Genomic DNA, 17,705 nt, shown 5'->3' on the forward strand with positions numbered 1-17,705 from the left:
AGTTGTACATCTTCATGGGCAGCTTTGGCTTCAGTTAAAACATTACGATTTATTGCATTTCATTAAGGTATGAGATTAAGGGTTGAAGTGAGAAATGCATTTATTCTCACCTCTGTGTTAGCTGCATTGTGCTCCAAATTCTGGTCAGCTCCGCTCTCTTCACATTCGCTGGTTTCTGTGAATAAACAATTTTTTAAAAAATGATCTGGCATTCCAAATGACAATTCTATGATTGATTGTTTGCTTATTTGAATGCACCATCCATTGATAGGCCAGTCTAGGACTGGTCACTGAACATAATATGGCACAGCTTTCCAGTAAAAACATATATTTTTATTTACGAAACAAGCTCTGAAACTGTGGAGAAAGATTTGAAACTTACAATGCAGAGAACAACAGCTTCCTTATCAAGGTAAGGACACTGGGAAAAACAAACTCAAGCTATCTTTAAACCAAAAATTATGAATTTGCTTGGCGTGGTTTCAATAACCTGATTTATTCCATTACAGTAATCCAGGTTTCACTGTGCTGCAGGCAGCTAAAACCTAGATGGCTGCAAACAGCAGCAAGTCTGGTAAGCGAATTGTAACAAAAAAAAAGGATAAAGTAAAACATGTCAGATTAGAATCTGATATTTATAATCATACAATCTGAGATAATTATATCTAACCGATTAACTGGTCATTCATCTCATTTGCTGCTTATGTGATCTATTTGTGCACTGACTAGATCTTACATTTCTCCACACACCAGTGACAAAATAATTTATTTAAAGCACTTGGAGATGCCCCAAAGACAAGAGCTCTCTCTCTCTCTCTCCTGCCTGTTAAATGTAAGCAGAACTTAAAAAGTAGACTAAGACCACATGGTCCCTTGAGTCTGCTCCACTATTCAACACAACCATGTTGATCGTGCTTCAAATCCACTTTCCCATCTGCTCCCTATATCCCTCGATTCCCTAAGATTCCATCTATCCCAGCCTTAAATACACTCAACAACCAAGCATCCACAACCCTCTGGGTTAGACACTGCCAAAAACTACAACCCTCAGTGAAGAAATTTCTCCTCATCTCAGCCCCAAATGATTGTCCCCTTATCCTATGACTGTGCCCTGTGTTCCAGATACCCCAGTCAGGAAAAATAGCCTCTGTGTCTACCTGTCAAGCCCCTTCAGAATTTTGTAAGTTTCAATAAGATCACCTCTCGATCTTCTAAACTCCAGACAGCATAGGCCCAATTTATTAAACCTCTCAATTTAGGATAATCCTCTAATTCCAGGAATTATCTAGTAAATCTTCACTGTACTGCCTTCAAGGCAAGCATTTCCTTCCTTTAATATGGAGACTAAAACTGCACACAGTATTCTAGGTGTGGTCTCACTAAAGTGCTGTACAACTAGAAAAATACTTCTTTATTCATGCACACCAATCTCCTTGCAATAAAACCCAACATACCATTTGCCATTTGAATTGCTTGATGTATTTAGGCTGCATCTGATTTACTATTAAAAAAACCATTGCAGGAAATTAACACCAATGTTGCTATATCTGCTCCATAGCTCTCTATGTTAACATGATGTTGCAAAATACTCTCACACAAATATTATTGGCAAGTCCAAGGACAGCATATTGACTAGCATAATTCTATTGATATCTAAATTTTAATAGTCTCTGTAACTCTTCTCCAGATTATCTGAATCATTCTGTGTGAGCTTTGCTATGTGGTCAGAAGCCCACTGAATGTCTAATCTAGACCAATATTTCACTGCAGCCGAGAGTATTGTCCTTCCAATTGAGAGATTACACACGGGCTTTATCTGCCGTTTTGGGTTCCCCAGTACTATTCAAAGAAGAACAGGAAATTCTCCCAGCAATCTGGCTAAAATTCTCCCTTAATCAACGTCACTGAGCACAACAGATCAACTGGTCAGGCACTGATTTGCTCAATCGCAGGTTTGGAATTTTCCACATGGATGTTGAGCTGGTTTCAATGGGCTGTCTCCACTTCCAGTCTCAGCACTTAGATCATAGAAACCCTACAGTGCAGAAGGAGGCCATTCGGCCCATCGAGTCTGCACCGACCACAATCCCACCCAGGCCCTACCCCCACATATTTTACCCGCTAATCCCTTTAACCTACACATCCCAGGACTCTTAAGGGGCAATTTTTTTTTTTAACCTGGCCAATCAACCTAACCTGCACATCTTTGGACTGTGGGAAGAAACCGGAGCACCCGGAGGAAACCCACGCAGACACGAGGAGAATGTGCAAACTCCACACAGACAGTGACCCGAGCCGGGAATCGAACCCGGGACCCTGGAGCTGTGAAGCAGCAGTGCTAACCACTGTGCTACCGTGCCGCCCACTTCTACTGACCTGAGCTGTGGCATTGGCCACCTTGCAGATACTAACACATCTCGCCTCTTCAAGTGGGGAGCAACAGCATAGCACCTGGAATTACTGCTTTTGAAATTAAGGGCAGGGCACAAGGGGCATCATCTGGACAACTGCAATACACCAAGTAATGCTACATTTTGTCGTCAAATATAGATGATGATTGGCCAACTGGACTCTGGCAATTACTATGAATCTTCCTCCTCACATCAACTCCAGACCTCCACAGTACCTTTTTCCATGTCTTCTCCCTGCAGTTTGCTCTTGGATGTGGTCGGTTCCCCGGTGCCTGACTGATTAGTGAGATCATCATCATTTTCACTGTCGGCAAAAGATTTTAAACTTTGTTAAAACTTAACAAAATAAAGGTAGAGGTAATAGTCCCAGATGACCATAGGCTGCTATCCCCTTTGAGGGGGGAGAGCTGGCTGGTGGTGATTTTAACCTGAGGATCACATCTCAGGCAAAGTTGAGAAGGCAGGGCCTTCAAGAATAACCTCAGCCACTATGGGAATTGAACCCACGCTATCGGCATCACTAACCAGCTGTCCAGCCAACTGAGCTAAGCCAACACCCCATATTGTATTCTGGACAGCAACAGACAATACATGGCAACTCTCCATATTTTGCTTTCTTGTAACACTAACTAGACAGGCCAGATAATTGCAAACCCACTCTGCAATGTGACCCAACACATGAAATGCAAAGAGTTGAGGTATACTTTTTTAAAGATGGAGTGGAAAATACAGTTTTTCAAGATTCAGATTGTACACACCAATAATGTTACCGTAAATATTTGGGGCAAAAATAAGGGGTGAGGGGGAGAGAAAAAGACAAACAGACACGGGGTCACATCTTCCCTCACATTTTCCTCCTAGAAGCAATTATATTAATGACAGGCTAAATTGTATTAGCAAACCATTGCATATACTTGGCAGCACTCTCACCTCAGTCACAAGGTTCTTGGGCCCCCTGCAGCCCCGCTCCTCTCAGGGCCCCCGCTTAGATATGCATAGACTGAGCACTTCAAAAAGGCACTGAGTATGAGGTGGTGCCAATGCATGATACTCCAGTGTTAGATCGTGGCTTTTCTCAACCATCCCTGAGCCAAAGACAATTTAAAAATAAAAACTTGTAAATACCTCTCAAGCCTTCTCCTTTTTACTTCTGGTTCATCAGTTTGTGAAGAGCTTTCAGTTTCCAGAGGTATACAATCAGCTTCCTTTTTAGTGTCAGCAACTTTGTCATCTGATGTAAAAATAAATCCACTTGAAATGTTACAACTGAAGCTTGCTTACCCTCCAAATGTTTTAATTTGATTTTTTAAAATGCCAATTACACTAATCTCTACACCTCATCTATCTTTGTGATGGACTGGGTTAGGAAAGTTGCCACACCACCTTCTTACAGCTATAGTTAAATGATTTCAGACTGCAGCAATATAATATTATAATTTCAACAGGGGGAAGGGTGAAGCAGCAAGGTAAAGATGAATGATGCAAATAATTTGAAGGTTTCCTTGTTGTTTAGGCCTGTCATTACTTTGCATTCAATATAGAGGAACAGATTTAATAAAGGGAGAGGTATGTGACCCTCCTGAACAACCCTTCACTGTATTGCCACCGACAACAACCATGGGTTTTTACAAAGGTGCAAGCACCCAAAAGGTTTTGGGGTGGTGGGGAGACTGACTTGCACTCGAGTATTTACACAACATCCCAGAGTGCTGGCAGTCAATAAGTGTGCAATACGTTATGGGGAGGTGATAAAGGAGTGGTCTAAAAGGCAGGTTTTTCAGAAATTGGCAGGCGGCAGCTTTGTGAATGGCATTTCCAGAGTTCAGGGCCATGCGACTAAAAGCTGCTCCTGCTGTAGAATGAAAATAGAAAGGGTTATCGCGAGAAAGTTTCAGGATGCGTCGCAAAGATTCCCAAAGCCTTTCTAAAGGTGCACAGAGTTCATAAGAGATCAGGAGCAGAACAGCCCAAGATGCATGGGTTTAGGCACAAGAGACTCCAAAGACAAGCAGGAGTCAACGCAACAGTTATTTGAGAAGAAAGGCAAACATTGAATATAATAAGTTGGGGATGGGGAGCTAATGGATAGCTGCCAAAGGACAGTGACAACAGGGGAGCAACACCTAGTGAAGAACTTGTGGTGGAAGAGTTTTTGATGTGTTTAAGTTTACGAGAGTGGGCTCAAAGAAATTTGCCAAGAGAGTAAAGGGAAAAAAAGAGCTTCAAATTAGTTGTGCAAGTTACGGTTTTGGTGGCTGTGTGGAGAAGCAAAGGGGAAATAAGCAGCCACGGTGCTGGAGATAATGTGTCTAAAGCAACATTTGTTAACATAATATTTGTACTAACAAGCAATCTTGAAACAAGTGTTCTGCAACAACAAAACATTACTTTATGCATTAAGTGTACAACACTTCTTATTTTAAAAACATTGATGAGTTAATTGCTACAAACATCTTTTACCAAATTATAAGCTTGAAAGAATCATAATACCTTTGATAATCTAAATGCTTCTATAAAAAGTGAAGTATTCTACATACAGAGATGTGAAGTATTTATGCAGTAACTGCTTTGGGAGATGATAAGGCATCTTCATTCACGAGAATGGCACTCAGCAGTGCATCATCTCCAAACAGCGCAACACACGAGTTATAGAGTCATAGAGGTTTACAGCATGGAAACAGGCCCTTTGGCCCAACTTGTCCATGCCGCCCTTTTTTTTTTAAACCCCTAAGCTAATCCCAATTGCCCACATTTGGCCCATATCCCTCTATACCCATCTTATCCATGTAACTATCTAAATGCTTTTTAAAAGACAAAATTGTACCCGCCTCTACTACTACCTCTGGCAGCTTGTTCCATACACTCACCACCTCACTCTCTGAAAAAATTGCCCCTCTGGACACTTTTGTATCTCTCCCCTCTCACCTTAAACCTATGTCCTCTAGTTTTAGACTCCCCTATCTTTGGGAAAAGATATTGACTATCTACCTTATCTATGCCCCTCATTATTTTATAGACCTCTATAAGATCACCCCTAAGCCTCCTACGCTCCAGAGAAAAAAGTCCCAGTCTATCCAGCCTTTCCTTATAACTCAAACCATCAAGTCCCGGTAGCATCCTAGTAAATCTTTTCAAATGTATTTGTTCAAATGTGTTGAGCAGCAAGAAAAGCATTTGTCGTGTTAATTCTATATTTATATTGCCAGTGTAGACAGCAATGTAATAGGATAGAAAGATGGAGAAAAAGAGCATGTGTGACCAAATCAATAGAAAATCCAGCAACAGGAAGTCAATTTAGCTCAACAAGTCTGCACTGTGCCACCACCACCCCCTCCCATTTCTGGTTGTATCCTCAAGACCATTAAACAGGAAAGGATTCTTGATAGCAGGCAGCTTCTCTTGTAGAACACTAATTTGAAGAGATGCAATTGGTAAATACAACTATCGCCATGACATGAATATGAACAGAAAAGGATTGACTAGTTCATCCAATCAGTCCTATACTATCATACTGTAATCCCAGCACAGCATCAGCCCCATTCACCAGCCAGGCAATCCCCTGCATGGTATATACATGCTGGCAGTGCCCTATCCAAGCTCATGATGCTACGTTTGTCTATATTGAAAGATGGCCACCTGAAATTAGCCATCATACCTAGAACTGCCTGAAATGTGAACTTTGTAGATAAAGGCCTTCTTACAGAAAACACAGAGCTTTTTAAAAAAAAATTGTATTAGCAAATATACAGAGCAAAAAGCTTAAAGAGGCAAAGTCAGTACCAAAAACATATTTGCCTGGCCTTTCTATTTCATTACCTTGCAGTAGATTACAATACAATTCTATTCTAAGGCTTTGGAGTTATAAATGATATTAATAAAGCCCTTTTCGCACACTTAGTACCTGTTGATTCCTGTGCTACAGACGCAACGTTGCTTTTATTTGCATCATGTTTTTCAGCCACTTTTGCTCGGAATGGCTCCCGTGGAGGATAGCGGTCCCTTCTCATATCCTGTATTCTTTTGAAATCCTGCATATCAGAAGTGTATATTTAGTGGAAAGTGATACACCAAAGCTAAATCATGGTCTCAAGTATCATACAGGAATATTCAACATGCAAGGTGAAGCTGTAGTATAGGTGCACTCAGGTACAATACAATGTCACTGGCTGCATTTATCCTAACACATACACGGTTGAATATTTGACTGAGAAAAAAAAAAGTTTTAAGTGGAGCAGAGTAGCCCTTTAATCCCAAAGGTGCTAGTCTAGCCATGCATGGCAATTGTAGTGCTGATACCAAGTGTTTTAGCAGTTAATATCTTTCACCATGAGACTTTGTTAAAATGTCTGACAGCTCCAAGGTCTTTGGGACCTTGGGATGTTGCATCATTTTATGATCTCAGATGATGTTACAACTGGACAGGAAGGTCCCAGAATGGAACCCTGGCTCAAAGACGGTAACTTACTTTTTAAAAAAAAATCAAATGCGGAGGAACAGAGTCAGAGAACCGTTACCTCCCTTAGCTTAACACACAGGTTTTAAGACTAACACGAACAAGGTACATTTGAAGCTACAATGGTCATCTTAACACACAAAGTCCCTTTGACGCCCACAAGATGACTGTGGTAAAGTACACACTTCTCTCTAAACCCAAGTTAGTGTCTTGAGGATTTCTTCTCAGAATCCCCTCAGGTAATTGACATATGAGAGTTTCCACACTCTACTCCCAGAAACATGCTTCAAACCTTCTCTTGCAACAATGCTTTCCATCAGCAGGTTGCATTCTGAAATCCAGTCCAGATTTTAATGTCCCTTTTAAACAAAGCTTCCACTCCACTTTTAACAGCAAATCTACTCCAGGATTTTGCACCAACCCCTTTAGGATTTCTTTGGCTTCACTTGACTCCCACTAATACACAAATTCTGATATCAAGCCAATACTTCTTCCCAATTACTTTAAAATTTGTTTCATAGACAAATTGATCTATGAAATTAGTGAATTAGATCTTCCAAGTGAGAATGTTGTTGTGTAAATTATAATTAGCTGGTGTGATGAAAACGGAGAAAAGCAAGATAGAGAGGCAGACAGACGTAGGGTGGGAATTCAAGAGATTGGGCTTGTATTCATTGAAGTTCAGAAGAATGAGGCAATCTTATTGAAACGTTTAAGATTTTGAGGAGACTTGACAGTGTAGATGCTCAGGAGGTGTCTTCCCTTTTATGGGAGACTAGGACTTGGGGAGTTAGGTTCAAAATACTGGGTCCAGAATTTAAGGTAGAGAGGAGGAGAGACCTAGATAACCAAAGGCAAGGCCACCATTTTAAATTGGGGACGTTCATGGGGCATAAATTAGATGCGCATGTATCTCAAAGGGCTGTAGAGCTAGAGGAGACTACAGACATAGGGAAGGTGAGGCAATGGTGCAATTTGAATACAAAGCAGAGAATTTTAAAATAAGGCATTTCTTGACTGAGAGCCAATGATCAGCGAATTCAAGGGGTGATGATAATAGAACTTGATGTAAGTTACGATACGGGTAACAGAGTTTTGAATGACCTCAGATAGCATGTTGGAGACCAGCTAGGAGTGCACTGATTTAGTGAAGTCCACAGGTAGCAAAGGTGTAAACAAAGGTTTCAGTTACAGGGGAGTGGAGACACAGGTGATGCCTGGCAGTTTAGAAATAGGTGGTCTTGGTGCTGGCATGAGTGTGTGGTTGGAAGCTTACAACGGGACTAAATATGACATCCTAACTTTTTTCACCAGCAGATCCAAAAAGGATTAAACCAGTGAACATCCAATAGCACATTTTTCTGTTATGTACAATATCATAACTGGGCGTATGACAATTTGTCATCTCTGATCACCTAAAACTAAAAATGAAGCTCAATATTTTAAAGTCCCTCTAAAACCTCTTTGCATCCTTTAAAGTGGAAATATATTAAAAGTTTTTACCTCTGTGTTATACTGCAATGCCTGGCTGATCACTGATGTTGGGTTATTGTGACACATCATTTACTACCTGCAAATGCAGAGTGAACAACAACTTCCAGATACTTCAGATCAAGGTCCAGTTGTGAGAAGTACCATTAGCACTGGAGGAGAAATGACGCTTTAAAACATCTAAATCATAAAGTTATCCATGGCTCAACTTTCTCCCAAGCACATGTCCGAGGAACAAATGCACCTCTTTATTGTCTGTCCTGCTCATCTTCGTCAAAGATCAGCATGTGGGAAGAGGAAAGATTCTTTTGAGGAGTCCCCTTGAAATTCTCTCCAAAGCCTCCCAGTCCCACTCAGAATCCACTCATTACGCACTACACCTTTTTCCCGCCACAAAAAAATGCAATGGAAATCTAAACTACTATTTGAACATATTGTCAAAAGTGAGCATTCACACTGCAGGATATCACACCTGCCACAGTGCAAAACTTTACAAAGACTTGGTGCACATTCAATCTGAAATTCATCGCCATAAACACAATTGCATGAAGCAATTCTGCCATTATCCTCCTCGGTTTACACTGCCAGTCAGACAATTCCACCCGTTTTCAAATTAGAGCAAATATAACATGAGCAAGGGAGAATGTAACCGGAGCTGAAAGGGAAGTTTACAAGGGTCATGGGTAAGATACTGATAATTAAAAACCGCCTCTACCACTGCAGCTGTTCAAGCAGGATCTTAAAATGTCAACCTGAAGTTGGTTGAAGTTCTAAAAATCTTTGTTGAATATTTTCTGATCTCACCTCATGCATCAGGTTCAGCAACAGTTTATGATATCAAAAGGACAATGTCGCTTATGCACAAATGTTAATGCAAATTCCCGTTTTCCCCTCTTCCTTGGAGAATCCTCTCTCCTGATTAAAAATATCGCTGGCAGTTGATATTTTTGCCATTATTGTTGGGTACAAATCTAAATTTTACAATGCAAGGGGCTGCTATTCACGCATTTACTGGTAAGATTGTTTTGCTTATGTATACTCCGTTTTCATCACACCAGCTAATTATATTTTACACAACATCATTCTCACTTGGAAGATCTAATTCACCTCCATTGAAATGAGCTTTCCTCTTACTTTGTTAAATCTCCGGTGTTGCTGCTGGAACAGTTGGTTCCCAAATCTGATGCGAGGTGTCTGCAGCTGGATGCCAAGGGGCGGGGTGCCCAGAATTGATGCTCTGGATCCTGGTGGGAAGAAAGGCTGAAGGCCTGGAGCAGTCATGCCGTACCCACGAAGACTACCTGTAAAATGCAATTCTTTTTAGAATCAAGAGATTTAGGAAATAAAACTGGTTACCAGTACTATGAGATTCATCGGTTTTATACACACTTTACATTCACTATTAGTAAGGGCCTGTCGGTTTCATCAGAACTGAAACATTTAATAAAATACCTTCCATTCCAATACTAATGTAGAGAATGCATTTTGGGCAAATGACCTGCACTACAATAATTTACAAAAAAAAGATCTAAATTTAATGCAAATCACCAGCACCTCTGTTAAAGTTTTGAGTGCAGTTAGCAAGATTTCCCATCATACATAAAACACCAAAAAGATCCAAATTAAACCACTCTAAAATATACTTTACTGACCGAGATAACCTGGCAATATCGTGATGGACAAAGTAGCTGCAAATCTGGAGAATTATCAAAAAGTAACAGGTTCCAATATGCTTCCCAATTAGATCGATTCCTGGTAGAAGTATCTGAGTAGTGTCATTAAAGGGACGTCAGACCAGCAGCGAAACATAACACTCACCTAATGAGTAATGTCACAACAGGTAAATACAGAATGATACTATGGGAAATTCAACTGTTGAGAAAACATGTATTGTTTATCTCAACAAGGTTTTTGGGGACTTTGATGCATGCAAAGTGGCTGCTGCATCTGCCTACATGATAGTGATAACGTTATCAAAAGTGATAATTGGCTGTCAAGTAGTTTGAAACATCTTGAAAGATATGATTAATGCAAATTTCCTCTTTCAGTACAGCCAATGTACAGCAGTCAATACCGTCTGATGCTGGTTCTCATGGTAAGATTTAGAATATTTCAACAAACTTGATTTAATTTTAAAAAAATATCCATCAGGATCTTTTTCTGGTGCAGAAGCGTGCTTTATCAGCAATGTCCGTTACAACATGCTTTGGTGCTGGCAGAAAGTTAGCACAACCACTCTAAAAAGAGAATCACTTTCTAAATTCAAAATCCAAAGATGTGCAGGTTAGGGTGATTGGCCACAATAAATTGCCCTTTAGTGTCAGGGGGACTAGCTAGGGTAAATGCATGAGATTAAAGGGTTCGATGATTCTATGAAATCAATGCTTAGTGGGAGTAAAGCAAACCAGTATTTCGGAATATTGAGCTGAAAACACAGTAACATTTCCCCTTCATAAATATTGTGCTTGTCCCTTGTTGTCACAATATACAGTTATTGAAAGTACACAGCCAAGGACAACCAGAATGATTGAGCAGATCGAAGGATTAAATTATGAGGACTTATGTAAATTGGGCAGTTTCTCACTAGAAAAATGAAGGTTGAGAGGGGATGTAATAGATGTTCTTAGGATTCCAAAATGACTAGATAATATCAACCTAAACAATTTTTTTCATAGAGGTGTTCAAAATCAGGAAGAGTGAATAAGAATCAATAACCAGAAGATATAATTTATAACAATTAGCAAAAGAACCAAAGATGATATGGGGAAACATTTTTGTACACTCAGTTATGATGATTTGGAATGCACTACCAGAAAGGGCGGTGGAAGTAGATTTACCCGTAACGCAAAAGAAAATTTGATAAATACTTGAAAGGAAAAAAATTGCAGGAGCCACAGAAGATTGGGACTAGTTGGACAGGTCTATTATATAGCCTGCACAAGCATGATGAGCCGAATGCCCTCCTGGGCTGTAAATTTGTACCATAATAAGCAAATTCACCATGTCCAGAACAGTTGATCGAGAAGGTCAGACCTGCACTTGAAGGGAGGCAAATTCAAAACTAATTGAGGCAACATTATTTCAGTGAGCTGTGAGCAAGTTGTCAATCTATGGGACAGGCACCCCGTGGAGATGCTGGAAGCAGTTAGCATTGATACATTCAAAGTGCAAATTAGATAAGATACTTTCAGAAATCTCATTTGGGATACAGGATAAAAGAGTAATTTGAGACATGATTATGTGGTGAACTCAGCATGTTAGAGGTGAACAACAATGGTTGGGGGGGGGTCTCTCGCCATGTCTGGATCTGCTCATTATTCATTGCTCGAGGGGTGGGGGGGGCTTGCCATGTCTGGATCTGCTCATTATTCATTGCTCGAGGGGTGGGGGGGCTCGCCATGTCTGGATCTGCTCATTATTCATTGCTCGAGGGGTGGGGGGGCTCGCCATGTCTGGATCTGCTCATTATTCATTGCTCGAGGGGTGGGGGGGCTCGCCATGTCTGGATCTGCTCATTAGTCATTGCTCGAGACTGGTCGCTGTGGTTAGGTGAAACTTCCATTGTCATGGTATGGTATGATTAGACTATTAGGGATTTGTTTTTATTTATTCTTTCACAGGGTGTATCCCTAATATGTATGGTAGAAGGCAAAAAGGTGAATCTTGGGCTAGAATGTTATTCTCGTTCAGTGGGCACCAAATTCTCCGACTCCGCTGCAGGGGGAGCGTGGCGTGAACGGCCGGTAAGATCGTGCCCTTGGGTCTTTTCCTTCGTCCAACAATTCCTGTTTCTATCAACAAATTTACTCAGTTGCATCTTTAACACTCAAACTTGAAATGTCAGAATCAAATGGAATATAAAATACAATACACAGGCAGTACTGTGCTGCATTCCTACAGCTGTTTGCAGTACACAGATGCTCAGATTTATGTTTTTTCTATTTTAAAAGGGTGCAATGTAATGATATTCAGTGCTAGATTTAAGAATATAAATTTCATTGAAGTCACAGTTTTAAAGGGGGTAGGGGAAGAATTGAGCTACTCAAAACAAAATCTTGCTTTTGTTAGTATACGAAAATCACGAGATTTGTCATAGGGTGTTGTTAGGTCATTACAGATCACCAACCTTAATTGTAAGTCGCACTGAGCTGCACTTCTGCATACAACAGCTGAGAATTGGCAGTAGCCCAGCAAATCACAGGTATCTGTTACAATATTGACTGAGGCTGGGATTTAAACTCAGCACACTGGGCAAGTGACTCCAAATCACCATGGATACCAGAACACCCTTGTCATTTACTTGGAATAATTGTTTGGGAAGTGTTTTTGAACAGTGTATGCTCAATTAATTTAATTAGCATATGCAATGAACCAAAAAACTGAGTATAAACACAGACACACAGTAAACTTGCACAGTTTTGAGTCGCTGCAGACTCATTAAAGAGACACTTATAACTCTATTTCCCGGTGTTAAACATGATTTTAGCCTCGATGAAATAATGTCACCAATTGTAAGCTTCAAAACATTAAAATCTAAAACAGTGCACATGTTTGAAAGGTTACTACGGGTTCAAGAAAATAATTTATGCAATCATAACACTGCCTACTAACAAACACCGGCCTACCTTGCATCTGCTGCATTATCAGGGCACGATGCAGCATGGGGTTTGGGTTAATGAGTGAAGGCTGAGTGGCTGGGCCTATGTTTAGGTGTTGTGGCGGCTGCTGCTGCGGTGGTGGCGGCGGCGGCGGATGTTGCTGAGGGTGAGGGTGATGGTGTTGCTGCTGCTGCGGCACACCCCTACAAAGAAAAATAATCATACATTAAAAATAAAGATATCTTTCCAACAGATACATATTCATGGGATTGAATTAAAAATATAAGACATGGACTTTCCAATACACAATAAGTGACACCAACAATTTTAATCTTTAATAAGTAACAATTCATTGTTGTATTGTATTACATTAAAACATAAGAACCATCTGTCCTTGTGCTAATGATTGCTTGAGAATTATTGCTCATCTTTATTTGTGGTTTTACCTATTCTAATACAGTGAAATGGCTGGAATCCTTTCAGGGTTCCTACTGCAATTTGATACCAGATTGGTGTAACCAAGATTAGGTAACTGTGTGTGTGCGCGCATGTGTGTGAAGATGTAGTTTGGTGCTTCAGGACATTTTCATTGCATTGTGTGCAAAGGATATTTTCATAGTACAATTATGCTTTCCACGGTATAATGGTCTTCATGCCATACATCAAAACGCCACAGCAAAACCACATCACTACTGTTCCACCCATGTCCGTCCAATAGCTAAATCTGAGAATCTTGAATGAAGAAACAAGGTCCTTCAGTCTGCCCCATCATGAATAATCAAGGTTTTAAAACACAGGCTTTCAAAACTGGTGCCCATAGTATCAGGTCCACACAACGGACTGCAAATGCAGAAGTTCAAACATTTTATATTATTTTATCTGTACTTGCTTTACTAGTGCGTTATTTGCATTATTGCATGTGAATAAAACAGTACAGATAACCATAACACCATTTTATTTTGCCATTTCGCCACCAGAGCCAGGGGTCCATCAGTGGGTTACGGTGTCCGCCATGGTTCAAGGGGCAATGTGCAGTACTTCAATGCTGCAGATTCTAACTGCTGCACTGTCAGATATGAAGTCCTTCAGATGAGACATTAAACTGAGGTCATTCAGCTTAGATGTTGCCTGGTACGGAGGGCATTAGTTATGAGGAGAGTTTGGAGAAACTTGGTTTATTCTCACTGGAACGACGGAGGTTGAGGGGCGACGTGATTGAGGTCTACAAGATTATAAGGGGCACGGACAGAGTGGATAGTCAGAAGCTTTTTCCCAGGGTGGAAGAGTCAATTACTCGGGGACACAGGTTTAAGGTGCAAGGGGCAAGGTTTAAAGGAGATGCACGAGGCAAGTTTTTTTTTTTTACACAGAGGGTGGTGGGTGCCTGGAACTCGCTGCCGGGGGAGGGAGTGGAATCAGATACAATAGTGACTTTTAAGGGGTGTCTGGACAAATACATGAATAGGATGGGAATGGAGGGATATGGTCCCTGGAAGAGTAGGGGGTTTTAGTTCAGTCGGGCAGCATGGTCGGTGCAGGCTTGGAGGGCCGAAGGGCCTGTTCCTGTGCTGTAATTTTCTTTGTTCTAGATCAAAGAATTTTAGGATACTATGAGAATCAAGGGATATGGGGATTGGCAGTAAAGTGAAGTTGAGATTGAAGGTCAACTGTGACCATACAATATCAGCCATGATCATTGTGAATAGCAGAGCAGGCTCAAGGAGCTGTATGATACACCCATGTTATATTTCTTATGCTGTTAGGTTGACACAAAAGATCTAATGACATTATTGCCATGGAGAGGTGGGAGGTTCTTCGTGTCCTCGGCCAATATTCATCCCTCAACCAATCACTAAAACAGATCATCAGATTGCTATCACGTTCGTGGGAGTTTGCAGTGTGCAATTTGGCTGCCACATTTTCTCTTTTCGCAAAATAGCTCCACTCCAAAAGGTATTTTGCCAGCTGGAAAGTGCTTTGGGATTTTGTAAGATCATAAAAAGCAATAGAAAAATTCAAGTTTTTTTTTCTTTAACATTTCATCAGGTCCCTGGAAGAGGCCAGATTTTGCAGCAGCTGTGAATACCTGCAGTAGTTCTCCCACTCATGGAAACATTCAAAACCGCTGCTGTAAAAACCCTTTTTTAAAAAAAAAAACACTTCTGCAAAGGAAAGCAAAATGAAGGGAATGCCAGTCACAGCTACTCGACTGCAGAAGTTGGTTATGCTTCAGCAGAACTCAAACAGCAATTCATCAAACTACCCTCTGATTGATTGAATTTATTATGTGGAGATGCCGGCGTTGGACTGGGGTAAGCACAGTAAGAAGTCTCACAACACCAGGTTAAAGTCCAACAGGTTTATTTGGTAGCACAAGCTTTCGGAGTGTCGCTCCTTCTTCAGGTGAATGAGGAGTTGTGTTCACAAACAGGGCATATATCGACACAAACTTAATTTACAAGATAATGGTTCCAGGCAGGAGTGTTCTCTTCCTGTCGGGGAACACTTCAGCAGTCACAGGCATTCAGCCTCTGATCTTCGGGTAAGCATTCTCCAAGGTGGCCTTCACGACACACAACAACACAGAATCGTCGAGCAGAAACTGATAGCCAAGTTCTGCACACATGAGGATGGCCTCAACCGGGATCTTGGGTTCATGTCACACTATCTGTAACCCCCACGACTTGCTTGGGCTTGCAAAATCTCACTAACTGTCCTGGCTGGAGACAATACACACCTCTTTAATCTATGCTTGGCCCTCTCTCCACTCACATTGTCTGTACCTTTAAGACTTGATTACCTGTAAAGACTCGTATTCCAACCATTATCTTGTAAATTGAGTTTGTGTCTATATATGCCCTGTTTGTGAACACAACTCCCACTCACCTGAAGAAGGAGCGACACTCCGAAAGCTTGAGCTACCAAATAAACCTGTTGGACCTGTTACTGTGATTGAATTTAGTCTTTGAAGTTCACATAAACCAAGGGGCAGAGTATTTAACTGCTTAAAAACAAAATCACCTTGGTCCTTTCCACGTCAACCTAGTCAAGACCATTCAGGTCTTACATACTTCAATCGAGCCATCCCTGACTCTTCTGAACTCCAGCCTGTCGAAACTCCCCTCATAAGACAGTCCACTCATTCCTGCTACCAATCTAGTAAACCACCTCTGAACCACCTCCAATGCATTTACATCCTTCCTTAAAAAAAGTTATCCATTCAAGTTGTATAATGTGGAAGATAGTGACAGTAACAAATATGAAGGATGTCATAAAATATATCTATATTGATTAAAATCACTCTAAAAACACAATTGAAAAGGATCAACACCAACTAAACAACACCGAAACGAGGCTAAGAGACTAGACTGACCTTAGTTGTGTTCTTAGAAAGGTGAAAATAACAAGAAAAACTTTAATGAAGAAAGAGGTCATATTGTGGAAATGGTCAGAAGGCAAGACTTTTGACAATCATAAATATCTCATGCCCAGAGATGAAGAGATGGGTCCCAGAGATCTACACTATGCTGTAATTAAATACTGCTGAAACAAGAAGGATTTTTTAAAAAAGCATATGGTCGGGCAGGCTTGGAGGGCCGAAGGGCCTGTTCCTGTGCTGTAATTTTCTTTGTTCTTTAGTATCCATTCAAAGTGTTCTCTAGAAATGTTTTTGTCTGAGTTTGGTCTTTCAGAACATCTTGATCCAGACAATTTGTAATTGGATCACTGTATGCGGCTCATTAATGGGACACCGGGCAAACAGCAATCAGCTTATACTAAGAAATCAAAACCGCAACCGCAAGTATTACATGTGAGCACGTTTTCTATCCTGCAACAATTTACATTTCTATAGCACCTTTAAGATTGTATTGTTGTAAAGCTTGAAACTTTTACAATCAGATAAAATAATTGACACTGAGCCATAGGAGACGTTAGGACAGGTGCTTGGTCAAAGAGATAGATTTTAAAGCATGCACTGTAGGAGACAAAGAGCTACAGGGAGGGAACTGCAGAGCTTAGGACCAAGACAACTGAAGACACACACAGCCATCAATGGTGTAGCAAAGTTATCTGGGTTTGTGCAATAGGTCAGAACTGGAGGAACGTGGAGATCCCAAAAGTTTATAGCAGGTTAAAGAGATAGGGAGGGACAATGCCACATAATCTGTTAAGTACAGTGATAAAGATTTTAAAAATCAAAGTGTCTGGGGATCAGGAGCCAATAGTAGTCAGTTTTGGATAGACTCCAGTTTACGGAGGATGGGAGACCAGCTGGAAAGTTTTGGAATAGTTATTAATTTATGGAATGCTTTCCACAGCACTCTGCAGCATTGTTGCAGTATCTTGCATGCTCTGCTGGGTATGGTTTTCTCAAAACAACTAGTCACTTTTTGACAATCCAAAGCGTGCATTTTGCTGCCCCTAACTCATCAACGTGCCAAGAGGCAATAAAAGCTCAAGCTCACAGCCAGTCATTGGTTCACATTGCAAGATTAGAATCTCAAAATATACACCCTTAAACAAGGCAATTTTTAACCCCTTTCCGCAGATGAACTGAACACATCAGCAGCGAATTCACCCTGAATGCAAGTTTACAACTGCATGTGGCTCAGTTTTCAGATTACTCCTCTATTTCATTGTTGACCCTGTAGACAAGATTAGACTGTTGTTTTCTGACTGATAGTTGTTTTCACCTGAGCTCTGGTGCTCCCCGTTCTGCAGTGTTGGCCATCACAAGTCCTCCAACGCAGC

At 40.8% G+C, this 17,705-nt stretch overlaps 1 protein-coding gene across 4 annotated transcripts in view; it reads right to left on the reverse strand.

The window, feature by feature from the left end:
• Positions 1–17,705, reverse strand: part of ciz1a (cdkn1a interacting zinc finger protein 1a) — a 51,255-nt gene that overhangs the window by 29,601 nt on the left and 3,949 nt on the right. For all 4 annotated transcript variants that reach the window (XM_078226233.1, XM_078226232.1, XM_078226231.1 and 1 more), the window contains exons 2-7: positions 12,981–13,156; positions 9,490–9,656; positions 6,313–6,439; positions 3,537–3,642; positions 2,627–2,715; positions 111–175 (exon numbers count right to left, since the gene is read on the reverse strand). In XM_078226233.1, the coding sequence (XP_078082359.1) occupies positions 111–175; positions 2,627–2,715; positions 3,537–3,642; positions 6,313–6,439; positions 9,490–9,656; positions 12,981–13,156 (730 nt within the window). The remainder of the gene's footprint in view (positions 1–110; positions 176–2,626; positions 2,716–3,536; positions 3,643–6,312; positions 6,440–9,489; positions 9,657–12,980; positions 13,157–17,705) is intronic.

This window comes from Mustelus asterias, chromosome 13 (assembly GCF_964213995.1).
Source record: "Mustelus asterias chromosome 13, sMusAst1.hap1.1, whole genome shotgun sequence".
NCBI lineage: Eukaryota > Metazoa > Chordata > Chondrichthyes > Carcharhiniformes > Triakidae > Mustelus > Mustelus asterias.